Source organism: Saccopteryx bilineata, chromosome 6, assembly GCF_036850765.1.
Source record: "Saccopteryx bilineata isolate mSacBil1 chromosome 6, mSacBil1_pri_phased_curated, whole genome shotgun sequence".
Taxonomy (NCBI): Eukaryota; Metazoa; Chordata; class Mammalia; order Chiroptera; family Emballonuridae; genus Saccopteryx; species Saccopteryx bilineata.
In genome coordinates this window covers 39,610,469-39,637,894 of record NC_089495.1, presented here as the reverse complement: position 1 = coordinate 39,637,894, position 27,426 = coordinate 39,610,469, and the positions used below count along the sequence as shown (strand labels likewise).

Below are 27,426 nucleotides of genomic sequence, written 5' to 3'. Positions count from 1 at the left end.
ATATCACAATAGCAAGAAATATATTTAACATCTTGATATCCAGAAACAATACGTACCCAAAAAGAAAACACTGTTTAATAACTGTTAAAGTTTATATAGCAAAAAATATTTTAAATTTAAGGTAAGTCAGGCAAAATGTACAAAGACCCAATATACATTGTGAAGTTTTAGCAAACATAACATTTATACATTTTGGTTCCATTCTGTAAACTAAATTAAAAATGTAAATATTGCATATGCCTTTTTTTTTTGAAATGTACAGGATAGAAGAAAATTTAGTATAGTATCGACTTTTTATTTTGCTTGTTTTTAGTTGCAGTAAGAACATGAACCATTTGTATAGTGCCATGACTACTCTAAGTATAGAGAACTACTTAAATACGCGTCATACACTGTATTCAGCGGGGTCCATATTCAGTCCTCCTGTACCTAGGGGGAATCCCATAGCAAATACCACCCATCCATTCCTAGTCCCAAAACTAAATCAAAATTTTAGGGCATTTTATACATTTTTATAAAGTATATATATTATACATTGAAAATGACCTTCAAACTAATATTGTATGGTCTATGAACTGTTGTGATGTATAATTTTAGAAAAGTAAAACTTTAAAAAAAATGTTCAGGGCGATCACTTTACATTCAACTTTGTCTTGCAATACAATCCTCTGTTCTAAAAGTTCAGTGTGGAAGCAGGAAGACTTTTGCATTGCCATTCAATATATTTTTAAGACATTGAATTTTTTGGTCTTCCTTTAAAAAAGCCTCATTTTTATTAATGCATTATTCTATAGCGATATATATCTATATATTTATATACTTTCTTTTTCTCCAAAATTAAAAAAAACAACAAAAAACGTTCCGACCTCCAATGAACTAGTGTAACCTCTACAGGGCTATCAGAGAAGACAGGCACTGGGGATGCACCCATGGGAGAAAAAGATCTACAGCCCTCCATCATGTGTCAAGAGAGCAGCAAGGTGACATGACATTCTGCTGGTCAAGGGCAGCAGTTTCAGGTGACGCCTGTGATAATCGCAACACTGATATTTTCAGAACACTGAAAACAAGAGTCATCTTGTCAGGATTTTTTTTCAACGAGTGACATGTACGGTGAGATTGTTTTTCTTCTTTCTTCTTTTTCTATGATAACATAGGGGCCAAAATGCCTCTTTTATCAATTTCTCCCCCACATCCCTGTTGTGTTGTTATTCAGGGCAGCCTCATTGGCCCATTTGATAGTATCATAGCCAAGATTATAAACACATTTTTTTAAAAATCTGCTAAACTGGTGACCACCTTGAATTGCTAGCATGCCTACGTGAGTTTTTGGTTAAAGAAATGCAAGCTCAAGATTAAGGACAGCAGAGACATATGAGCTTGTAAATAGGCTCAAAGGCTTTTGCAATCTGAAGTACCTACATAAACATCTACATAGAGAAGATTAAACAATTCCGTTAAAGGTAAAAAGAGATATTCACCCCCTCCCCAAACCCTTCCCCCCACCCCACTACCCAATACAGTTGATGATTTTCAAAAGTAGGTTGCTTCAGTTACATATAATTATTATTTATTAATCCATTCACAAAGTCCAATCTCAAACGTGATTTCCATTGAGAAATGTCAGTCCCACACTGGGCTCTGTTTGTGAGTAAACACGCAGGAACCTGGGTTGGAGTCCAACAAGCAGCTGTGTACTGGAACCAGTTAGGTAAGGCTGATGACCACACTTGCACCGCACTCAGCAGAGACACACTGGAGGTCCTGCCGGCCCCCAACCACGCAAATCCGGCTTTACCTGGAACTGAGGTAGGACTGTGAGAGTTTTGAGTGTATGCCAGTAAATACCAGATTTTACCACTTTAATGGGTATTGGTAGCATCTCCTAGCATGCTGAGGGACATATCTGCTTTGCCAAAATGAAAGTAGAAGAAATTAAGACACTGGCCACAATTTAAAAGGCCAATGAAAACACCCAATTTTCTTGAGAATAACCTCTTCAGTGAATTGTGTTAAAACAAAACACAAACACAATCAGCACAAGGATGGATGCCCCCATGGGGACAGGTGAGCGAGGCGGCTGTGCGTGCCTTGTTGGCTGCATGTTAATACAATCACAGACGTTTCAAAATGAAGTAATCGCTCAGACCCAAAGGAAAAATAGTAAACAGCTTCAAATTAAAAAAAAAAATGCTGAGACTCTTCCTTTAATTTGATTCTCCGATGTGTGATGTCGTGGTGATAAAGCCAGGCAGATCTTCACTCTGAAAAAGACAAGGAAGAGTCAGTAGTGATTGTCAGGAGAACAGAGCAATCTTTAGGTGCCGCCTTTCCGATCTGTGTGACTTTTATCAAATGATGCCCTTTGGGGAGCAAACGTTTCATTCTCTCTTCTATTCAATAGAAACAAGTGTGATGCGTAGTCTCCCATTCAGCTTCCCAGGAAGTAGAACTATCAGGTGTAGAGTGAGTTGTGAGGTCCATACAGGGACATTCATATTTTCAACTTAAGGAAACTAGTCACACGTGCTTTTGTGACTCATTCCACTGAACAAGAGATAGAGGCATAATTCTCCCCTTTAAAGACAGGAGCCGCGCGGCCTGGCAACGCCCCCTCAAACTGCCCAGATCTTGATTCTTTGAGGGGGAAAGAAACCCCCTGCCTTCCTGACAGGGCTGCTGAGAAGATGAGAAAACATGACACATGTTCAAGGAATTGTACACTACACCAATTGTGCAAAGAAAGTGGAAGAAGTAACGGGTCCACACTTCTGCCCTCAGAAAACCCTTCCAATTTAATAATCTAACTTCTCCTAAAATACCCAAGATTTCAAAAGCTCCTGCAATGACACACTCGGTTACATACCCTCCTCCATCTACCCGACTTCCTCACACTCCAGGTTAAGTTATTTACTCTCATGCTGAGCGTGGTGGGGACAGAGCATTGGGACCCCTACCCGGCTCTAATTGCTACCACACTGTCTGGTATACTTCTTTGTGAATCTCGTTCTCTTCTGTTCCTTTTGAGTTCAGAGGATCGATCCCAGCAAGAGAGAAATTTCCAGGGTGTACTCCACCTGGGAGTGAGTGTGAAACCACTCAGGCTCTTCACGCCAGGGAGGTCCCTGGCACAAGCACGAAGCACTGACTGCAGTGTGTGTGAGGCCAAAGAAAAGCCTGTAAAGACATGGTGCTGTCAACGTGCAACGGAACTATTGGATCTTTTCATGACTTTTTAAAATCTCCCCACAATGTGACATTTTGAGGCCATGCTAAGTATATTATTATTATTATTAGGCGAGAGAGAGGATGGAAGGACAGACAGGGACAGACAGACAGGAAGGGGGAGAGATGAAAAGCATCAATTCTTTGTGCGGCACCTTAGTTGTTCATTGATCAAGCCTGCAATCTTGGGCTTAAGCCAGAGACCTTGGGGTCATGTCTATGATCCCACGCCCAAGCTGGGGACCCTGCACTCAGGCTGGTGAGCCCACGCTCAAGCCAGATGAGTCTGCACTCAAGCTGGAAACCTCAGGGTTTTGAATCTGGTTCCTCATCATCCCAAGCCGACACTCTATCCACTGTGCCACTGCCTGGTCCGGCCTAAATGTATTATTTTTAAAAAGCCTTAATTAGGTCCTTCAAAAGACTTAGTAAGTAAACTGTTCTGCAAATGAAATCTCAGGGAAAACAGGGCCCAAAATGTTTTCCAAAGGAAAGCTGTATACTGCAGCTATTTCATTCATTATCATTGTGGTTCCAGTTAGTCTAAGAGACTGCGTGGGACTCTGCACATTGCTCGTGTCTCTTAAAAAGCAGTCAATTGCCAAAAGCCACCTGGATTTGCCTCCAACCCTAAAATGACTGATTCTGTCACTCAGGCCTTGATTGTGAGACCAATCCCACCACCATCGCAGAGTAGGTAATCCAGACATCATGGACCCGCTTACAGAAAGATTTCTATTCGTAGTTTATTTTATTTTTACACTAATGATGAGCTAAATGTGACTACACTGTCTCCTGTTATCTCTACACTCATTATCTTGGAAACAGCTAAACAAGTTAAGTTCTTTAATTCCCCAAACTTAAACACAGTCATATACATGGTAGGTTAATTATTGCTACAAATTTACTTTCCATTTTCCTCTTAGAAAGTCCCAGGGCCAGGGCCATTTTCACATCATCTGCAAATATGCTTTACAGCTATGAAACAAGTCCCTATCATTAGATGTTTGAGCTCTCATCAATTTGAACATTTATTTTCTGAAGTACAATTATCAAGACCATAACTTATGTACATTAGCATTATGAAAGAAAAGAGCTGATGAAGGCAAGGAAATCATTCATTCATGCATTTATTCAAGCAAAGCCTTTTAAGATGTAAAAAAAGAATTCTGCTTTGGTGCAGGGCCTCACTGAGGCGCATGGGATATTGAGGAGTGAGACTTCCCACCAGAATGGGAGCCCTGACAGCTCTCCTCTCGGGAGGGCATGCAAACAGCCCTTTGGAACACGTGCAGCACTCCTTCAAAGAAGAAAGCTACCCCAAAGGCACAACGGAAGTGAGGGCTGTCAGCCACCCAGTGATGACATTTACATGTTGGGACAGTAAGGAACTCAATTCCCCAAGAGGACGAGCGGCCCCAGGTCTCTGTGGAGAGGAAGGGCAGGGACAGAACCCTTCCTGTGGGCCAGGGACAGCCACTGACAACCCAGTGTGCACACACAGGCAGTATCCCAGGGGGAGAAACCTGTTCATGGCACATGGGACACAAGCCAGCTTAGGCCACAGGGACCAGAAAGAGGACGCTCACTAAGTTCAGAGACAGCTTCTTGGGTGTGAAGTGTTCAGTGCTTCAAACACAATTTTAAATATAAAGATGTGCACAACAGCAAACACAGCATGGATGCCACCTGCCTCCTTTTACATCACGGAACAACTGCTTTCCCTGGGTGCCTCGTGGCAACACAAAGGGACAGCGCAGAGACCCTCCTGACCTGTGGCGCTTGAACTCGCAGCACCTGGCAGCCTGTCACTGAAACCCCCGTGGCGCCCCACCGACTCCTTGGAATGCCCCCCTACACGGAGTACCCACACCAAGCACTGGAAGAGCTTGCCACCGAAAACAATCCTTGCTGAGATGCAGAAGAAGGAAAACGAGGGAAGAGCTGTGAAGGCCTTCAACTGGATTGAGATGACTAGGACTTGATGAGCAAAAGGATTCTGACAACATCTCTGGAAGGTAAGTACTCGCTGAGCACGCACAGAGGAGAAAAACAAAGGGGTGGCGTCGGTTTTAGAAACCTAAGTACAATTTTTTAAATGTCACTGAAAAAAAGCGGCAGACAGAAGATATGTGCCTCAGCTGAGGTCTAAAACGCCCTTCACAATGAGTCTGACGTAGATCTCCGGTGCGCGTGCCAGCAGGGGCTCTGAATGAGGACCACAAGGAGGGGACTAGCCTAAGGGGAAGGTGGCGTGGAAGTGACTCAGGAAAGATGCGTGGACTAAAGTAATTATTAGCATGTACTGTCGCTCAGGCTCTTGCACTCAGACAGGGCATCCAGACATCACCCCAGGTCTGGAACCTGGAAACCCCTCCCTGAGTGTCACTGCCCCATCCTCAGGAGGAAGGGGGAAGGGGCAGCAATGCAAGCACACTTTTGCCTTTTCTTTCTTAAATGAGAAGTGGAGAGGCAGAGAGACAGACTCTTGCATGCACCTAGACCAGGATCCACCTGGCAAGTGCCCTATGTATGGGGCAATGCTCTGCCCATCTGGGGCTGTTGCTCCATTGCTCAGCAACCGAGCTATTTTAGCGCATGAGGCGAGGCCATGGAGCCATTCTCAACACCTGGGGCCAACTTTCTCCAACTGAGCCATGTTGTGGGAGGGGAAGAGAGAGAGAGAGAGAAAAAAAAGAAAGAGGGGGAGGGGTAGAGAAGCAGATGGTTGCTTCTCCTGTGTGTCCTGACCAGGAATGGAATCTGGGACATCCACACACTGGGCTGATGCTCTACTGCTGAGCCCACCAGTCAGGGCCCACTTTTGCCTTTTTAATTACTTTTAAAGTAAGTTTAATTATTCCTTTCCTTGGAAATTTATCTCGTTCACCCAGACTAGGAAAAAGATGTCTTCTAAGATCACTGACCTGACATATTCAATCTTTAAGTATTTATGCTTCCTAATGATGAGATTCAGCCAAATTTTATTTATTTTATTATCTATAGTAACTCTAGTAAAAACAAAGAAAAAATGATTACTTTTAGGATCACTCCTCACTGAATATTCATTAAGATGGGAGACATTCTTTCAACATGTTAGGTGCAGCAGCAAAACAAAAAAGAAATACAGCAGGAAACACATGTCGCTCATGAATGCAATTACAGAACAACCTACACTGATGCTGCTCCTAGAGGTGATACAGCTAAAAATAAAGTTATCGACATTCATTGCAACCATCATATAATAATACACTGTACTACTCTGTAGCTTAGACATTGATTTGTAAAGAATCCCATTCGCAGAAGCATTGATCTGGCATTACTTGATTTAAAACAAAACTTTCAGCAAAAAGATTTAAGTTGTTTCATGAGGCAGGTCTTGTGGGCTATCGATTCCCCATATTTTATGTTTCTGTTCTGTCACATATAATACATGATATTCATAGGAGGATACACTCCCATGTGCCAGTTATCATTGTTCCCTGGAGACTAGTGATAATTCCACCCTTTGTGCACTCCGTTTAAAGAGCAACCAGAATGCAAATGACAAGAGTGAAGGTGGGGTCCGGTAAAGACCAAGCGTCACTCTGCTCTACTTTACAAAAAAAGAAGGAAGAAAAAAAAAAGAAGGAAGGCAAGAAGAGAGAAAGGGAAGGAGGTAGGGAGGGAGGGAGGGAAGGAAGGAAGGAAGATCACTGAAAAACATTGTCATTAAAACAAGTGGGAAAGCCCTCTTCCCCCAGACAGCACAAGCGTCCAAACACGAACATGCCATACCACCTGTGTGCTGGCTCCCCGATGCCAATCCCATTAGTGGGATGATACAGTGAAACATCAGGTCTAGAATGCAGACCTCCATGCAGGGCCCCAGCTGGAGTTCATGTAGAGCTCCATCCATAGCCCCATGAAGGGCGCCACAGAGATGCAGAGAGAGCCCACATACAGTCGCACGTAAAGCTCCCGTGGGCCCCTGTGCAGCTCAGTACAGTTTCCTATGCAGCCTGATGCAGGCAGAGTCCCGTGCAGGGCTCCATGGGGCAGCAGACCACGGCCCCACAGCCCTCAGGTAAGCAACACTGGACCAAACAGAGTGCAAAAACATTTAGTAGGTAACACTTCCAGGCATATCTGAATTAAGAGTACTATACACACATTGGTTTATGACAAAATGAAGTAATATACTTAAAATATAATTTTTTGAAGCAACCATGATGAATAAACTCTCCAGTGAGCCTAAACATGACCTTCATGCCCACCTAGACCTTTTGGGTTAAATATAGAATTACAGGGAAAAAATAAACTTTTCAGTTACATGAGAAATTTCTAGAAAAATAAACCTGGTAATTCAGTATCTTCTTTACTGAAAGCAAAAGACTCTTAGAATATGCAAGCAAGGAAAAAAAAGTTAAGGTTGGGTGTGATAACAAACAGGCCAGAGATTCTAAGAAAAACGGTTACTGGAACTTTTCTATTAAATTAGAAAAAAAAATCACTTGAAAAGAAAATATAGAAGAACAAGTTCCCCAGGACAAATGGGAACAGTATATTATTTCATCAACCCTACCTGTGAAAGATTTAAAACTTTTTTTATAAGAGCTCATCACTTCCACTGACAATTAAAAATCATTTCATTCTGAATGCTTGTTATTAAGAATGCTTCCTAGCATTAAGTTGTAACTAGATGTTAATGACACGATCTGAAACAGAATGAGGCAAGGAGAAAATCTCATTTTCATATAAGGCTGGGGTTAATAAGGTGTCTCTCCTCCTTTAGCTTCTGTTTAATCCTTCGCATAAGACTGTCTTAATCACCAAAGGCTAGAGTAACCAGGCCTCTGGGACTGTTAACTACAGCCTCCAAATTTCCTCTACATGGTCAAATTTTCACTCAGAGCCACCCGTATTAATTTTATAGTGCATAGCTTCAGCCAACTTTATATCAGAATACTTAAGGATTCATTTCTTTTCCCGTGCTTATTACTAAAAAGCCTGATGTGGACTTCCTATATGCTACTCTTCTCTGGCAGGGTTTCCCCCCATAACTGCGGCAGCAGTGTCCAATGCCATAGGAGAAATACTGTTGATTAGCACAAACACCCAAGAGGCAAAAATGCCCCCTGAATTGCTGATGGACCCTTCCCTTAAATTACAAAATGGTAGACCTTTCTAGGCAAATTCCAGGTGAGAGAGAATCAGTGACTTGCCCAAAGTCTCGCTCGCAGCTGGTCAGCAGACAAGGGGAGCCCTTAATTTCTCCCAGAACCTCTCTCACTACTCCCCTTGGTGCCATCATTGTCAATTTCCGCCATTGGGAAACGGGTGGAACTGGGGAGGAGAGGGCAGGTCTGGAATTTTCACTTCCCATTGTTTAAACATTTACACGGTACCATTAGCTCTTTATAAAACCCTCTCCAATGACACAAAACACTGCACAGACAATGAATTTCTGTTTTGTGCAGCCATCTCCCCTGCTAGTCAAGGAGTTGGACCATGCCTGTCCTCAGCATCTGGTACAATGTTTGTCTGGTCCTTATAAAGCTTTGTTTAGTTAAACGGAAATAAAAACTGACGTGGTTTAACACCACTTATCATAGGCAGAAAGGTCGGGGGGAAAATCTTCTAAAGAACAAAACTTTAGAACTGTCTGAGGCCCAACTTCCATGAGAGTGGCATTCTAAGACAGAGGTCAGCAAAGTACAGCCAAATCTGGCCCAGTGCCTGTTTCTGCAAATAAAGTTTTATTGGAACACAGCCACACTCAGTCATTTGCATATGACTGCATTCTCACTTTAATAGCAGAATTGAGTAGTTGTGACAGAGACATAAGGAAGACAATGAGGAGAAAGAAGGGCGAATTTGTGAAAATAATACTGTATATTTTCATTTGTATGTTATACCTGGAGACTAATTGATATTCCCTTTGAAAACTATCTGCAAGCCTACCTACTTTAGAAATGCAATACAGTCTACTAAAAACCATGTCATCCAGTTAGAGACCCTACTGAAAATGAGGAAGCACACCATGAAACCATTTCTGAAGCCAGAACACTTTGGGAATTAATTGCCCTTACTTAGGATTCTTCTATGTGGTTTCTCACGGAGAACACAAAAGTACTAAATAATTCTGATTATTACTAAATGTATCCCACACTACTACTCTCTCAACTTTAACAGAGGTAAAGTTATTTACATCATATTAGATCTGAAATTCAAAAGGGCTCAAATCTTTTCTTCTTCTTAGGACATTTGAAAATGTGAATATAAAAATTATGCTTCTGCCCTATAAACCAGTGAGACTATTTGGACAACGTGAGAATAAACTGACTTAAAATTGCAAATATCCTATGTACAGTGTAATTCTTTCCTCAAATTTAACACATTATATTTGTGACTTTATTTTTTTTTTATTTTATTTATTCATTTTAGAGAGGAGAGAGAGGGGGAGAGAGAGAGAGAGAGAGAGACAGAGAGAGAGGAGAGAGAGACAGGGGGGAGGAGCTGGAAGCATCAACTCCCATATGTGCCTTGACCAGGCAAGCCCAGGGTTTCGAACCGGCGACCTCAGCATTTCCAGGTTGATGCTTTATCCACTGCGCCACCACAGTCAGGCAAAAGGATGAGTCTTTTTTTTTTTTTTAATTTTTTTTTATTCATTTTTTTTAGAGAGGAGAGGGAGAGACAGGGAGAGATAGGAGAGACAGAGAGAGGAGGGGGGGAGGAGGAGGTAAAAGCATCAACTCCCATATGTGCCTTGACCAGGCAAGCCCAGGGTTTCGAACCGGCGACCTCAGCATTTCTAGGTCGATGCTTTATCCACTGCGCCACCACAGGTCAGGTGACTTTATAGTGATGTAAAAAAAATGTATTTTATTTACACTATAAAAATGTTTATATTGCTTACATCTGAAGTTCTCAAACTTAAATGCTTTTCCTATGAAATTAAGGTAGTGTACAATAACAATTTATTCAAAATATATCAATCCCCAATAGCTTGTTGTTACATATCATTACAAATGAACCTATCTTTCTTTCAAATGTTTAAGTATTTAAGAGTTGCTATTGCTTGTTTTGTGATTCAATTCCTTTTTTGTTTTTTGCCATTCAAATTGAAATAAGCATTTTCCGAAGTCTGAAATTATGGCCAATACAATTCAAACACCCTCTGTAATATCAGTGAAAGAAACATACTTATGAGTATACTGAAAAAGGTATATCCGTGGGATTTTAAACTATAATCTGGTTTTCAAATTTAACAAGAACGCAGGAATTTGAAAACATATTAAAAATAGGTATAGTGAAGTGCTTGTCCTTTCATCGTAGGAATAAAAAAGATTAATGAAAAAAAGGAAAATTGTGTAACCCACTGCCGCTCCCTATTTCCCACCCCACTGAGCCAGGGAGAGGCAGCAACCCTCTTTCCAGACACTGTCCTGAGCTTCCACTGGACACAAATGCAGTGGCCAGAGCAGCTTCTGCTTTTAAACTGTAGGTCAATTCCCTCCCAGTCTACAGTCTATTCATCTGCATAATATAGGATGTCAGCTTTGTCCCTTGGGAGCAAGACTGTGTTTAATTAAAAAGTCCTGGTGCAAATGGGCACCCTTTAAGATCTCTCAGTAAGGTCAAGGCTGAAGGTCAATCCCTCGTCAGGAATTGAAGTGCACACTCTCTTTGTCCCGGCACAGATCAGAGTACTCATTGTGCCATCAGCCACCACAGAAGCATTCCTGGGAGCTCAGGAATGACTCAGGGCAAGCTGTTCCCACACCTTAAAACCGCATGCCAGTCTCACAGTGCAAGAAGACGTGGGCGTGGAAAGCCAGTGGCCCCACCAGAGTTAGGGTCCTGGGGCCCAGGAGCCGCCACACCAACCTGTTCTCTTTTATGAAGTAGGGACATTGTTCTCCTGCCCTGAATTTTTCACTGGGTCATTGTGAAATTTCCAAGTGAGATTTTAGGTATAAAACTTATAAATAAATAATACAAATAGTACATACATATTTTTTCACATGCTGCAAAGCACATGCTACTGGCATGACTTGCATCTTGTGGTTGGATCCTTTTGCTTTCTTCGTGCACCTTTAAATGATGTACACATGTAACCACATGTTTTGTTTTGAACTACAAAGACTTCTTAAGCCCTGGCAGCCGTCTGCTGCCAAGGAGAGCCTGCTCCTCCCACCCAGTTCTGCGGCTGATTCGTGGAGCCACAGCCACGGCATCTCTGAGTGCTTTTGCCATCACAGCTTTTTCTTCATTCAAAATTATATCCATGAATGACATCACAAACAATTGCAAATTCAACAGCACATAAACAACTGATGAATACACCAAAACAATGGCAAATAGCTCCCGGAATAAAATGAATAAACTTGTTTTAATGGGCGAGAAGCAGAACAGAAGTAGAATTGTTTGTCTCGGGTAACTCTAGGCCATGCAAAGCTAATACTATAGTTCTCCAATGCCACACAGAATGCCTCGCCTAGCTGTTTTCTTCATGCCCCCTGGACGGGACAAAACGGCCGCCCAGACAGGGGCCCCATGCGTCCCTGGGCAGGCAGCTGCGTCATAAGAGAATAAATACATAAACTCCTCTTCACATCGCCTACTCCCGGTGAGCAGGTTTGGTCATCAACTAGGTGGGCTCTGATTAGTCGGGGTCACAGAGCACTGCTTTTCTGTTTTCTCTGGCTTATATACAATGATGCACCAAAATAGAGACTGACATTTAAATTCCTTTGGTGCAGATAAGAGACATAAATGACCCAAACCATTTATTAATTGTGCATTTTCCTCACAGACAGGCTAAAAGGAGAGTAGTGCACTAGTGTCTCTCAGCTCCAACTCGCTCCATTAGTGCCTTCTTAAGGTGGGATTTCCATGAAATATATGGACCAATAAGCAATCTATCATTTTAGTTTACAAATCAGCTGAAGAATCAAATCAAGTTGTTGCAGAGCCTGAATTTAGCAGCCCTTACAGGGAAGCAGACCATTCGGAATACCCTGGGAGTCAGAGAGAGTTAGGAGGGGTCACACATGTTAACAATATGGCTTCAAGACATGTCCAGGGTTTGTTCCCAGCACTAGTTACCTAGAATCACTGAGCTAGAAGGCACAGAACCAGGGAGCAACAGGTTTCCCAGAACAGTGTCCCCTACAGGTGGGGAAAGGCTCTCCAGCCCAGCCCCCGCAGGCCACTGTTAGCTCTCTCCATATTAGGGTTTTCTTAAAAAAATAAATAATAATAATAATAATAATAATAATAACAACAACAAGAATCTGCCCTCCAAGGAGGTTCTGAGGATTAAACACCATTTAAAAATGTTTTATAAATTATAAGGTGCTTGACAAGTATGTTTGTATAATCAAGTATGCAATTTTATGACTAAACACTTGCACTTTGATTTCGTTGTTTATCTTGTAAAAATTTCTGGCTGCCTTCCCCACTTCAATTGCATCTCAGTATTTTCAAGCCACTAGAAAACTTTTAGGATTTTTTTCATATCTTATGTACTAGCTTTGAGGAAGAAACTGAAGAGTAGACATATACCTCACTATAAAAAGACACTATGACAAAATAACATTCTATTCCAGTAGAACATTTTAAAATGCTCTACATTATTGTTCCAAAGAGAATACAGTTCTCTTTACACTGTTTATAATACAGAATGAACTAACATCGTTACAGTGGCTGATCAAGCTCTCCCTGCCCCCTTGTTATCTCCTTCACTATTACTCTCATATATCTCCCTCTTTGTCAGCCACATGGGTTTACTGCTTATTCTGGAAAATATTAGTACCTTCCGCCCCAGGGCCTTTGCATGGCCACTCATTACACGGTTTACTGCTTATCCTGGAACATATTAGTATCTTCTGCCCCAAGGCCTTTGCATGGCTACTCATTACACAGGTTTACTTCTTATACTGTAACATAGTGGTATCTTCTGTTCCACGGCCTTTGAATGGATACTCATTCCTTTTGCCTATATGGATTCTCCCTCTAAATAGCAACAAGACTTGCTTCTTCATCACCTTTCAGTTGTCACTTTCGCTCCTTTCCCCATTTTATTTTCTACAGCACTTATTACCACCTCCGATACTTCATACTCAGAACACATTTCAAAATTAAGTAATTCCAAAGTTTCAAAGGTAGATGTGAAGACCTGGTACCTTCTGTTTATTTCATTTTTAGCTTGGAAAGCACACCTCTTTTTTCTAGCCTGTACTTTAATATAGTTCAAATGAGTGAAATATCTTGAAAAGCATTTAGTATGTAATAACTGGTCTCTCTGTAATGAAAATTTAACAATTGGTTTAAATTTGAAAGGTGAAAGACACTCGAATCCTTTCTGCCTCTGGCCCTCCGGCCTCAGGGCCAACTCTTCGGGTCCTAAGCAGCCCGTAAGTGAAGTTCCTGTCGTTTTTTTTTTATTGTTGTTGTTGTTTCTTTTTTTTCTGGAAAGAACAGATAAAAGATGGTAAAAGGCAAGAACGACAGGAAACTCACCTGGAACTGACTCCATCAGCCTGATGGGTTGGAAATACAGAGCTGCCCAGCCCAAGGGGACTGCCCTCCTCTGACTACAGTGGACACTGTGGTGGAGGGCAGGGGTTCGAGCAGCGACAGGTTTTCAGAGCAGGAGGCATTATGAGTGGAGGGGGCTGCTGGTGGCCAGGAGGCCTCCCCTGCACAGCAGGAGAAGGGGGCTTTCCTGGATAGATCATGGGTGTCTGTAAAAAGGACGGGATACACACTTTTAAAAACTACTTCAGGGCCACCTGCACATTGCTATAGATGTTTCTTAAGAAGACACAATCCTATTTGGAAATTATCAGGATGATTAAAAATTAAGCAATTTTGAAGCATAAAATTTAAAAAAGAACTCAGATAATACTAAATGGCTGTGGACTGTTCATGAGAAAAATCTTATCTAAAGTCTAAATGTTTACTTTTTGTGAAAAGGCACAGTGTGTACCAGCAGCAGTATTAAACCCATTTTCAATGAGAGCTTTCTCACATGTGCAGCTATGAATGTATAAGAAAAGAAGCGATGAGTTCACAGGGAGAATTCATATCACACGGATTAAAGAGAGAGTAGCTTTTTAAAGCAATAGTTAAGGGTGAGCAGAGAAGAAATCAGAAGGCACTGGAAAGGGAGACCAATAGTATCTGGACTACTACCGTTGCCAGCAGAGACTGGGCACAAAGAGAAACACTGGAAGCGTTATGAGGCACGGCTGCCAAGAGCTTAAGGCAGGCTGTCACCTAGGAGCTAGGACCCCAGCAAAGTCAATCTTAAAGTTTCTCAGAGAAGAAAACTGATGTGAGAATTCAGCTTCTTCGAATGCACCCAAAGTTTGTGTATAGGGAGGGGGCTAAATGTTTGAGTAGTTCCTTCAGAATCTTCCAGCAAGGGCACCCACAGCCCCAGCAGGGACATCCCATTTTTTATCGTCGGCCAAGAATGCCTGAAGAGTGGGCACCTGGCAAAGGGCTCACAGGCTGCCCAGAAAACAGCGTGAGTGGGGTGCCGTCCAAGTTGACTACAAAGGCACCGAGTGGACACAGGCTTGTTTCAGATTTTCCCCGTATCTCCCAGAACATCTACTCCCGGGGTGGTACACAATGAATTCTCAATAAATTGACCGGCATCAACATTAAGCATCTTCCAGCTTTAGGAAATGGCTGAAGACCCCGTGACTTCAGAACGTTCCAAGTGAACTGCAGGGACTCCGGAGTTGTGAAGATGAATGCTTATCACCCAGAGTTATTCTAGGAACTTAATTAAATGCTCCATGCTGGGGAAACTTGGATATTTTACTGCAGTGGTTATTTCATTTGAAACTAAGACTACTAATAAACCAGTATTACTGATAAGCTAAACTGCAAATAATAATAAGAAGTAAAACAGAATTAAGGTGAGTCAGTTCGATGGCATCTTTAACATTTTGATATGACCTTAAATACCAAAATGTCATTTGGAGGCTACATGAACTTTAAACTGTAAAAGAAAAAGCTCATTTCAAAAAATTTCCAAAATAAATAAAATCTAAAGAATGTTTAAAAGTTCATTAATGTTTGTACGTTTGCCAGGCTTTCATACCTAATATATCCACACCATTCATTAAAATTTTAATTTTGTTTATTCAACTAGTTCAACTTAAGTTTTCTGAAACCGACTATACAATAAATTTATACTCCTAGATTTCTAGTGTTGGGCAGATAAAATGTATTATGCTCACTTTGTTAAAGTGGCGCTGCCCACGTGGAGGCCGTTGCCCAGGTGATATTAATGTGTGTCTCTCTGGGCAGGCAGAATCCTTATAGCCTGGGGCTTGGTTTTGGGATTAAGCCTTTGCCACCCTTTTTGATGTGGGGCGGTACAATCCAATCATGCCTCAGAGAAGTGACTTTGTATTAGAGACTTCCCTATTTTGTATATTGGATTAAAGGTTGTGAAGCTACACTATAAAATGGGGGCAGAAGAGCCCAGGCCAGTTGGCTCAGCGGTAGAGCGTTGGCCTAGCGTGCGGAGGACCCGGGTTCGATTCCCGGCCAGGGCACACAGGAGAAGCGCCCATTTGCTTCTCCACCCCTCCGCCGCGCTTTCCTCTCTGTCTCTCTCGTCCCCTCCCGCAGCCAAGGCTCCATTGGAGCAAAGATGGCCCGGGCGCTGGGGATGGCTCTGAGGCCTCTGCCCCAGGCGCTAGAGTGGCTCTGGTCGCAACATGGCGACGCCCAGGATGGGCAGAGCATCGCCCCCTGGTGGGCAGAGCGTCGCCCCTGGTGGGCGTGCCGGGTGGATCCCGGTCGGGCGCATGAGGGAGTCTGTCTGACTGTCTCTCCCTGTTTCCAGCTTCAGAAAAATGGAAAAAATAAAAAATAAAAAAAAAATAAAATGGGGGCAGAACGAGAGTTTGCTCTCTTGGTTCCTGAGATTATCATTAGAGGAGAGAGCAGAACAGAGCAGAAGGAGGCCACATGGAGTAGGCCAGGAGAAGCAGCCAAGATGGTGGAGTGTTGAGTGAGAGGCCAGTTTGTGCAGTTTCTATCTGGGATAAGGAAGGAGATGGGGAACTGAGGAGAATAAGGCTGCTGCTGTGATGGTGGCCCTGGCCTTAGATGCTGGCTTTACATTTGACGTAGTCTGTGGCAGGATTCGATACAGATCGGCAAGGAGCCTTTGAGCGGTGGAGTAGAGGCCTGGCTAGTGTTAGGGTTCCCCATGGCTGTCCTTTTGGGGATCGTAGGCTGGCTGACTTTTACAGCCATGTGTGAGGAAACTGAGAGCTCTGTGGAAGAGGCTGCCCGGGACCTGCAAACCAAGTAGTGGAAGGAGATGGAGCAAACGCAGGAGAAACCGATGCTGACCCTGGAGCTGGAGGAAATGCTGGAGGAGGAGGCCAACCAGGTGTTCGAGATTCGCCTGGAAATGGAGCAAACGCTGGAGGAGGATTCAGAGGTTCGTGAGTTGCAGCTTGCCCTGGATGTTGCGGAGAGCCAGCAGCGGCAGGAGGCCGGGGCTGAGGCTGAGGCCAGGGCTGAGGCTGAGGCTGAGGCTGAGGCCGGGCCCGGAGCTGCAAGGTCTGCGGAGCAGAAGGCTGCGGCAGCCTGGGGCTCGAGACCAGCAGCAGGAGCTGGTGTTTTCAGTTCCTCTTTGGAGGATGAGGAGAATCGGACTAGAGTTGCAATCTGCAGTCTCCAGAAGATGGAAGCCCAGCTGGAAGGAGCACCTAGTATGGCCCTGGTAGGTCTGCGATTTTGGGATATAGGGTTGGACGCTGTCATGCTCTCTGGAGCAGAGATGGAAATGCTGACTGCCATTGCCACGTGCTCCTCTTTGGGACAGTGTAAGACCTGCGAGGACGGCAGGGATGAGGGGGGTGGCTGATGCCCTATGTGCGTGGACTGATTTCCTGGACTACGACCGGAGTGGGCATTGGATCCTTTGTTGGATGGACTTACGGATTACGGATTTTGGACAATGTAAAATACCCTGATGGGGTTAGGGGTTGGCTTTGCTGGAAGCACTCCCCTGCCCCAGGAAGCTTTTCCCATGGCTAGAAAGAAGGCTGAGAACATTTTGCGCTTTGGGCAAAGTGCTCAAGAGACTGGTGAAGTGTACCTTTGTAATTGTTGAAACTGTATGATTTTTGCTGTTGTAATTTGTGTAAAGTTCTAATTTCCTTGCACAGGGATGCCGGTGGTATAGATTGTGGGTAGTAAAGTGAGCATAGGGGTGGATTGTTGGGCAGATAAAATGTATTATGCTCACTTTGTTAAAGTGGCGCTGCCCACGTGGAGGCCGTTGCCCAGGTGATATTAATGTGTGTCTCTCTGGGCAGGCAGAATCCTTATAGCCTGGGGCTTGGTTTTGGGATTAAGCCTTTGCCACCCTTTTTGATGTGGGGCGGTACAATCCAATCATGCCTCAGAGAAGTGACTTTGTATTAGAGACTTCCCTATTTTGTATATTGGATTAAAGGTTGTGAAGCTACACTATAAAATGGGGGCAGAACGAGAGTTTGCTCTCTTGGTTCCTGAGATTATCATTAGAGGAGAGAGCAGAACAGAGCAGAAGGAGGCCACATGGAGTAGGCCAGGAGAAGCAGCCAAGATGGTAGAGTGTTGAGTGAGAGGCCAGTTTGTACAGAGTTTCTATCTGGGATAAGGAAGGAGATGGGGAACTGAGGAGAATAAGGCTGGTGAGCTAGAAACCTTTGATTCTAGGAAACTCGGATAAGTCAGTGGCTTTGTGAGCACTGAATGTGAGTGGGTTTTGGAGCCCAGTGTATGTTTTTAACTTGCCCGCCGGGTACAAGCTAGCATTAAAGACTATGGCCCACCAGTTTGTGGCTCCGTTGTTTCTTTACCGACTGTCCGAATCCAATGTGAACCTGCATGGGCCAGGAGGCAGCTGTGATAGTGGCCCTGGCTGTGCTTCCTGGCTTTACACTAGTATCCCAATGAAGGAAAAGATTAGATCTTGCAGTTTTGCAACTAATATATTTTGCTAAAACACACCTGTATATTTTCAGTTGAAATGTACATTTATTAGACATCTATTTGGTGAAGTAATAAAAGTTCCTTGTAAAGGTTTCACCAAAATTATCTGATATATATAGAACTGGAGGAGCATATAAATAGCTTATGGGTTTGTTTTGTTTTACTTGTATATGAAAAGTGTTATTTTAAGTCACTTTTATTGGAAACCATACAAAAAATTACCAACTATTATATAAGAATAAAACAGAAGCATAACTTTGCCACAGATCACTTTAGTAATTTATTATTTTTTAATAAATTAGGCTGTGGTGTAAGGAACTGCACACTAACTTCTTCCTTTCTAGGAAATCCTGTTGTCTTATAAGTTGAACTCCACAATGCCCACAGTATCCCAGAGTGCTAGCACCTCCATTTCTGATCTTCAAACCAAATCAATCTGCTCCACACACTCTAATCCATGCCACGTTTAATCCTGCTTATTGTCCAGAGTTTCTAAAGTATTATTTGCATCGTTTTAAAATATAGTAAGAACATCCTGGCTTATTTCCAAACTTCTCCCTCTTCCCCACAATTTTCCCCAATTCATCCATCTATCAAGGGGCCCTAGAAGCTCTGAACAAAGCAAGGAGAGCAGGAGGCCCGCCAGATGTGAACTGGGTTCTAGAAGAGCAAAAGCTGGGGGGCGGGACTTCCATGCTAGGTTTGGGGGTGGCCTCTACCACAGACTTGGGAATTCACAGGCATCAAATGGTCACTTATCCCAATCCCTATTTTTGGTGACCCCTCGCCACCAGCACAGGGCACTGCAGCCAGAGCTCAGGTCCCAGGTCCTCAGAGGAAGGCAAGATTTCATAGGAAGAATCTAAATTTTGTCCAGGGGAAAGCCCACTAGGTTTATTTATGAAGATTCTCTGTATAGCACATTAGAATCTTTATCCTGTCAGCCTTTCAGCCTTTCCACCTAACCTGGAAAGTAATCAACAGATACAATACCGTAAGGGTATTCTGAACTTTCCTTTCACCTTAACCTGAAAAGCGTTTTATCACTCCATTAATCCCTGACAGAAAAAAAAAAACCCTTCTCCTATTGTGTTTATCCTCTGCAGCAGACAGTCTCGAATCCCATGCCTGCTGTCAACAGAGATGCTGGGTAGATTACTCGTGCACATTGCATATAATGGCAGGCGCATGGCCCTGAGGCTGCCATCTGCTAGGAAGGAAGTCCTCTCTCCTAGGATGCTGCAGAGACTGACAGCGAATGTAAACAAAATTCTGAGTCACCCACACAAGCACGAGGCCAAAGATTCCTGATTACTTTTCCGAAAAGATATGGACAGTTTATAAATTTCTGTTTGCTTAGATCTTCCCTATTCTTTTGAATATGGGGTTATGATCACACCAGTAGAAAGGTAGCACCTTCTGAAAAACCATTTCTCTTCATATAGAAGTTCAGTTAAATGTTTTTCTCAGGAAAAAAAAAAAGGATCATAAAAAAGGGCACTGGTGAAAGCATCCACTCCTCAGAACACCTAGCAACAACTGATGAGTTACTTATGGGTTCTTAGGCAAATTCTAAATTGATTAGTTTTCAAATAAACTCATCATTAAATAGGTTAATGACTCATTTCTTAGGAAACTGTTAGTGGACTTATTCATAATGAGGACTATATGATATTCTACTTATAGAATAAATGCATCTTAAGGACACTCAAGCAGCAAATGAAATACCAACCGACCCCTTAGGTACCAGATATGCGGTCCAGGGTGAAACCACGTACAAAGAGCAAGGACTTAAGTTTTCCCAAATGGCGGCCTTTTGATTTGAATTATCCCAAGAATTTTCTTTCTTCTCTCCTTCCTTCCTTTTTTTTTTTAACAAGTAAGCTCATGATCCTGAGTCTTTACCAAACTTCATTCTTCTGCCTCGTCAGAAACACTGCTCACATAGTTAGAAACAGCCTTATTTCCCTGATTTACAACATGCTCCTCATGTAAGTGCCTCTGCATTCTCTATTTCTGCTCGCTTGCATTCCCGGTCTATGCACGAAAGAATTTACTAAAACATTCCAAAGTAAAAAGACGGATATCACTTTCCCAAATACTAAATTGTTCTATAGGGGACAAGCCATATCCTTGAAGAAAGTTATTCATCAGTACACAAAAGACCCGCAAAAGAAGAGAATTCCCTATTCCTTCTTGGAAATATTTACAAACATCTCTACCAACTAATTAAATCAGTGACCTTGGAAAAGGCTGCCGACCTCCCTCGGGCTTTGTTTTCACAACCTTAAAATAAGTTACATTATACCAATGGCTCCTAACCCTTTTCATTCAAAACGACCTTGTATTTTTTTCCCTATCACCACACTGTGTGGAGTTTTAATGTATTGGGGCAGGGGTATCTTACCAAGTATAATATATAGTTCACTTTACTGAAACAAAAATAGGGGAAGGAATATAAGTCTTCTACTTTGCAGACCACTCGAAGTCCAGAAAGCAAGACTGGAAACCCCCAAAACAGATGACCAACCAACCACTTGACCCTAAAATCTACTGACAAAATGAGAGCTTTGAAAGTAATATGAAGTCCTAAGCTCTTCAAACTGGCAGGTACAAAAACTGGTAAAAAACAGGGGAATGCCTAGTCTAGAGCCTGGCCTGTGGTGGCGCAGTGGATAAACCTTCGGCCTGGAACGCTAAGGTTGCCGGTTCGAAACCCTGGGCTGCCCTGGCCAGGGCACATACAACAAGCGAGCAATGCACAACTAACATGAAGCACCTATGAGTTGATACCATTCCATGCTCCCCTTTCTCTCCTGTCTCTGTAAAATCAATAAATAAAAATTTTTTTTGTTTTTTTTTTAAAAAAAGAGTACTGGCTAGAAATGGGAAGAGGGAACCAGGTGGATCCACAGGAAGACGCTGGTAGAACAGCATCTTTGTATGCTTAAGCCCAACATTACTCATTTGGCTAGAGAATCCTGGACAAGTCACTGGACCTTTCAAAGCTGCAGGTTCCTTATTAAAAGAAAATGGGGATCCAAGTGGCCCTGCCTATGTCATAAGATTTTTGGAGTATTAGATGTTACTATACGTGAAAATGTCTTAACACTACGAAGTGAATCAAAAACACTTTCTGCATTTTAAGTAATTCTTTTGATCCAAAGGAAAGAGGGGCTTGCACTACCTTTCAATAATGATCAGAATAACAGGTACCTTCTTATAATCTTCAATTTCAGTAGTATTCTTTCAAAATCATTCATTGACCACAAAATTTTGGGACTGTTATTTATATTCACAATTTGGAGGCAAAAGATAGACTGATTTAAATAACACTATAAAAATTTTTAATTGATTGTTAGAGGGAGAGGGAGAGAAGGAGGAAGAGAGGGAGAGAGGGAAAGAGAGGGGGAGAGGGAGAGAGAAAGAGAGAGAGAAAAACATCAATCTGTTGCTTCACTTAGTTATGCATTAATTGGTTGATTACTATATGTTCCCTGACCAGGGATCAAACACATAACTTTGGTGTATTGGGACCATGCTCTAACCAACTAAGCTACTAGGCTAGGGCATAAGTAACTACTTTTAAATTCACATGGACAATTAAAAAAAAAGAAGAAGATAAATTCATATAGAGATGGCCCTATGCCACTACTTTTAAATGTGCATAGAAAAAGCACTATGTCACATTCAGTATTACAGATAATCTATTAATATTATGCAAATACATACGTCATTGTCTATATAAACATATGAATTTTTGGGTAACTATAAAATCACACAATATAATGAACTCTATCATAATACCTATTTTTACACATTGAAAAGTTGAAATGTCATACACCATAATTATTCACTGATGTATATTGTTTTGATGCCACATGGATAGATTAAAGTAACTAAAATTATAATTACACTTAAGATTATAAAGTTTTAACATAATTAAAGAGCACATCATTATTTAGTATTTGAGTTTCAATTATAAAAAAATCCACAAAAAGCCTCTTGGAGTGGAACTACAGAACTACACACACAGCACCCTAAAATATTTATTTCTAAAAAATGTGATACTCTAAAATCAATACTTAAAAACACAGTATTTAAAATGTGCTATGCATGTGGTCATTACCTTTAAAGTGTATTATGGATCACAATAGTTGATCAAATATTCCAAATTTCAGTAATAGCACAATAAGTAAGAAATATTTTACAACTCTTGTTTCTGTGTACAAATACTACATCCAGCATACAAAAACTGGGCCAATTCTGAAGATACATTTGCCCGATCAAATTTTATAAAGTCTCTGGACATGTAAAAGTGACTTGCTGCAAATTTAATATTTAAAGTCTTTGGACATGTAAAAGTGACTTTCTGTAAATTTAATATTTTTCTAGCCCAACAGAAATCAGACTCCGTATTCGACTATTTTATCATGTTTAAACAGGCAGTCCAGAAATTTTAACCAAATTCTATTTCAGCAAAATTCAATGAATTCAGTCCTAACACAATGCAGAAAAGTGTATTATATTAGTTGTACCCACAAAGCAATATACAACATGAACTCCAATTCACTCTAGTCAACTTTCTTCTGTGCCTTTTATTTTAGTGCACAGTTAATATTTTAAGTGTCTGTAGCTATCTAGAAAAAGACCAAATAATCAGTAGCAATTTTCAACGTCAGCATCTTCTCCGCCTTGAGTGATGACTTCAACAGTTCACAAAAAATCTACCACTGAACTCTGTCTACAATAATGGACCTTGAACGATTCAAAATAACCACTGCAATCTCAAAGAACACATTCAAATGAACAAAATTAACATAGAAAGAGTGTCCCCATGTTAATTTGGATAGCACTGTTTTCACAAAACCTGCCACTGACAAACAGCATGAACTGATTACTAGGAAGAGTTGGAATTTTTTGTTTCATTTGTTCATTAAAATGCCAACATGAAAATGCTTTGCTCAACCTGTATAGAAAACATTCTGCTCACAATTCACAGTCAAGTCTGCAGAGCATTCACCACTGGAGCGGCTTCAGCGAAGACCTGGCTTTGGGGCAAGGCACAGCGCTTTGCTTCCCTGAGTGTTTCCCCCACTTTACTTGGCAGTGCAGATAAAGGAGTAAAGTTACATTTTCCCTTAAGTTTCTAAGGTGAAATGGGAACACTTGATTCTGTGCTACCCAAAAAAACAAAACAAAAAAACCTCTCCACTTGCCAAATCTGATACCAAAAGTTAACTAGCTCTTGGAACTATGCTTCTACAGAAAATGCGTTAGTGGGAATTTTAACAGAAAACCCATTATACCAGAGCTGTTACTAAAACTCCTGCAAGCTCTCCTCTTCAGAAAGAGAGTCACTTTAATACTAATAGTTCTAAAGAATATTAGACATTAATTACCTATTAAAGTTCCTTTTTGGGGTTGAGGGGATCTGTGGGAGAACAGAAGAACCAGACAGTAGTGGTTTTCCTACTGTTTTTGACAACCAAACAAATCAAAACAGGGCAAATGACAACCCTAATTAAATCAACCCCAAAGAGTGAACCTCCAAGGTTGGATAATGGATGACTTAAGTACTGAAAGTTTAAGGGTGTGTTTTCCTTTTAATGCATCCAGCATCAAGAGCCAACACTGTCAATTTAAATAAATGTATATTCTAATTATACATTTTCATCTTGACCATGTCTCTTAATATGCAAACAAATCAAAAAAGATTATCAAATGTATAGTCTTAGTATAGTTTCAAGATTAGGATGCTATTTTCCTTAACTGTTCTCTCACTATGTAATTTAAAACACTTCTTTCTTACAATTGATAATTACCAATGGAAAAAAAAAATCTCAAGTTAAATAAAGAGGGAAAAAACAATGGTTTCTGGAGTCAGAGGTGAAATTAACAATCAAGCAGGAAAGGCAAACATTTCCTAAGGTATTGGATGGTTTCATTCTCAGACACTTATGTGTCTTTCCTGAATATTCTCACAGTTTCAAGGTAATAAGTACCAATATCATCATTGGATGTATTAGCATATTTCTTTGGAAGAGCTTAACCACTCTCAATGTTTACTATCTCCTGGACTTCCCAATGGAAAAAAGAGACTCATAATTATCCCATTTTACAGACAGAGAAAGTGAGAAAGAGGGATTAAATGGCTTCCCTCTTAGTCACACAATGACTTATTAAGATCAGCAACTAGAAACCTGGTTTCCTGATTTCTGTTTTAGTGTTCCACATACTATGTATGCTTCCTTCTGCGAAGTACTATGTTTGTAAAAGTTTCTCTTTCAATAAAGGAACTAGAACAAATCATGTGACTTTCATTCATGAAAGCCTCTGTGTGTTTTCATTAGCACCTTAGTTCCTGGGAATATGGAAGGAGCAACGCACATTACTATCTTATTATGACAAGCACTGGCCAGCTAAAGCAGAAAAACACACACAAAAGAGAAAATAAAGGGTACTGGTTTGTCAAGCCATCTCACCGGAGTTCTAAAAGTGTTCAAGTTCTTTGCTTTAAAACTTCAACAAGCAACACTTTTAAACATAAGGCATGATTGCATTGTTTCTGTAGAAACAATCTCTTATGTTATATCTTTTGCCATGGAATATGAAAAAATCATCCCTTTTATAAAAAAAAGTTTAAATACAGATGCATTCAGTGGCAATTCTTATCTAATCTGCCTTGTACACACAGAAAAACCAATTTTAGAATAAAAATTCCACTAAAAAGAACATTAAAATAACAGTCTATGGTATATACCAATCTATAATCAAAACCCAAAAAAATATACAAAAGTTAATTTTATAACAGCAGTTTTAAAGCAGAGTAAATTCAGTAGCATACTTTTACTTCCCCAACAAAAATACCCTAGCAGATTGGTTTGCTTTTTCCACATACACACACACAAAACACATGGTAAATAACCTTCCCTGGTTCCCAAATGAGATGCATACCTTAAAGTTAACTTTTTATTTTCTCTGGACTAATGTATCTATATTATTCACATATACTTAACATGTACTAACCTTTGATTGGCTTTAACATTGAAACCCCATACCCATTCCCAATTCTATCTGACACAACTATCAAACGTTGCTGGAACCTTCGTCTTTATCAGTACTTATGCAAATACCAGCACTACCCAAATGACACCAAATTATTCAGTTTCAGCATAACCGATGCAGTTTTTCCATGCGGAACCAGAGAAGCTCGATGTGGAAACAAACGTATGCCACTTCTGAGAGCCAGGGCAGTGAACACAATCACCCAGTAAGTTCTTTTTCTATTTCATCTTCAAAGAAATGCTTTGCAAGCCTTCCTTCTAGAAATCAGTCTCTCAGAGGACACGAATCGCCTGTGAACTTTTTGTTTATGAGCACCCTGAACAAATGTCTACGAGCACACACGAGTTCAAAGTGGATGTTCACTTAATTTCTAAATGCTCTCTTGGCTTCACAAACCACAATTTAGCTTCCACATTAAGATGACACCCTCCTCTTTTCCTCTTCTACTGTTCTTGTGTTCAAATGAGTTTACTAGAAACCATTTAAGCATGTGGTCCTTTTTTTAAAATGTGGTTTGGCACAATGGATCCACTGCAGTTATCAATTTTGCTTAAAAAGAGCCCTTTTCATTCTTAAAAGGGTGTTTACCATCATGCTCACAAAGATTTTGGAAAAATAGTAACCAAAATGATCTCCTGTCTTTGTTCAGTCACCATGAAACATACAAACTGCTGTTTTGATTTCAGAATCCTGAATCCTATAGGTTGAAAGGAATTTTATACTGGTGGGAAATCTTAAACACGACAAGCTAAATCAAGTCTCTAACTAAAACTTATCTCTTGCAGTTTAAAATTTTCCCTAGTCTGAAAAGGGCATTATATCATACATGAATCACATTTCTGAATGTATCTACACTATCAGAAAAGCCTCGAATCCTTTTAGGCCTGTAGACACACACTCCAGTTCACTCCTCCTGTTACTGCGAGAACCCACTCCTGGGGCCCTCCTGAATCCAGTCCAGGTTTTTACTGCCTACTCCACCGAAAGCAGTAAAAGGTGTTATGTTCTCAGGCTATTTTTCTGATTAGAATCAGATTTCAGCAAAATGTACTTTCATGTTCACTGTGGCATATACCCATTTGGGCATACCAAATAAATTTGTAATACATTTGTGTGTGTATGCCCCCCCCCACACACACACACTCAGTTTTAGTTATGCTGATGTGTTTATATGATCTATGTCTGGAAAGGCCGCTAATCCTTAACTCCCTGATACACTAGCAATTTTTCAGACAAACCTGTAGTGCTTATTTTGACTCCAAGTAAAGTGACCTTCAGCTGAGAGTCATCGTTTATGGGACACATTCTGACAACTTCCAGATGATTTAACTGGATGTTGAAACACCACACTCCTGATAATTCTGTGACTCTTGTCATCTTTTATTCTATGGTTTTAATAAAACCATAAATAGCTTTTATTCTATTACATTACAATAACAAGGTATTTACCCTACGGCTACACTTTTAAATTCCGTGGATATTATTAAACATGCCGCATTTAGACAGCATTAAACTGGTCTGTTTACTTTAAGAACAAAAAGCATATGGATCCCCAAGCCACCTTGATCATAACCTTGTTGGAGACCCTGCACACTGTTAACCTTAGGCCAGCATCTAGGATAGCATCCCCTACTATGCATTCTGTGGTTCCCACAAAGCCTCTATCGTACTGGGAACTGTGCACGAACAGCTACAAAATTAAAGAAGAAACACTCTTGAATGGACCATCTCACCCCTTTTATTTCTCTCTCTTCCCCCTCCCCTCATCATTCAAAGTTTGAGACAGAGAGAATGCACCATGCACCGCCAGCTGCAAAGCAAGCAGTCTCTCTCTCCTCATGGTGAGTTGATGAGAATGTGAAGAACAACATGGGGCACCATCCTATCCAACTGTTCTTGAAAAGCCTCGTGTTGTTGTCTTCACTCGTTTTCTCTAAAGCACTGATTCTAAATCCTGGCTGCATGTTATCACCTGGGCTACTGAAAAACGTTCGTGCCAAGGTTCTGCTCGGGCTCTGCCCACTGGATGCTTTACTTAAATGTGTCTGGAGTGAGGTCCAACAGGTAAATTCTCTAACCTCCCGGGGTAGGTCTAACCTAGTTCTCAGAGGATGGTCCTCCAAC

General features: G+C 41.3%; 1 protein-coding gene across 1 annotated transcript in view; it reads right to left on the bottom strand.

Annotated features, from left to right (window-relative positions):
* Positions 1 to 290: 290 nt before the first annotated feature.
* Positions 291 to 27,426, bottom strand: part of IRS2 (insulin receptor substrate 2) — a 32,326-nt gene continuing 5,190 nt past the window's right edge. The window contains exon 2 of the mRNA XM_066237957.1: positions 291 to 2,264. Within this exon, the coding sequence (XP_066094054.1) occupies positions 2,260 to 2,264 (5 nt within the window). The 3' untranslated portion in view covers positions 291 to 2,259. The remainder of the gene's footprint in view (positions 2,265 to 27,426) is intronic.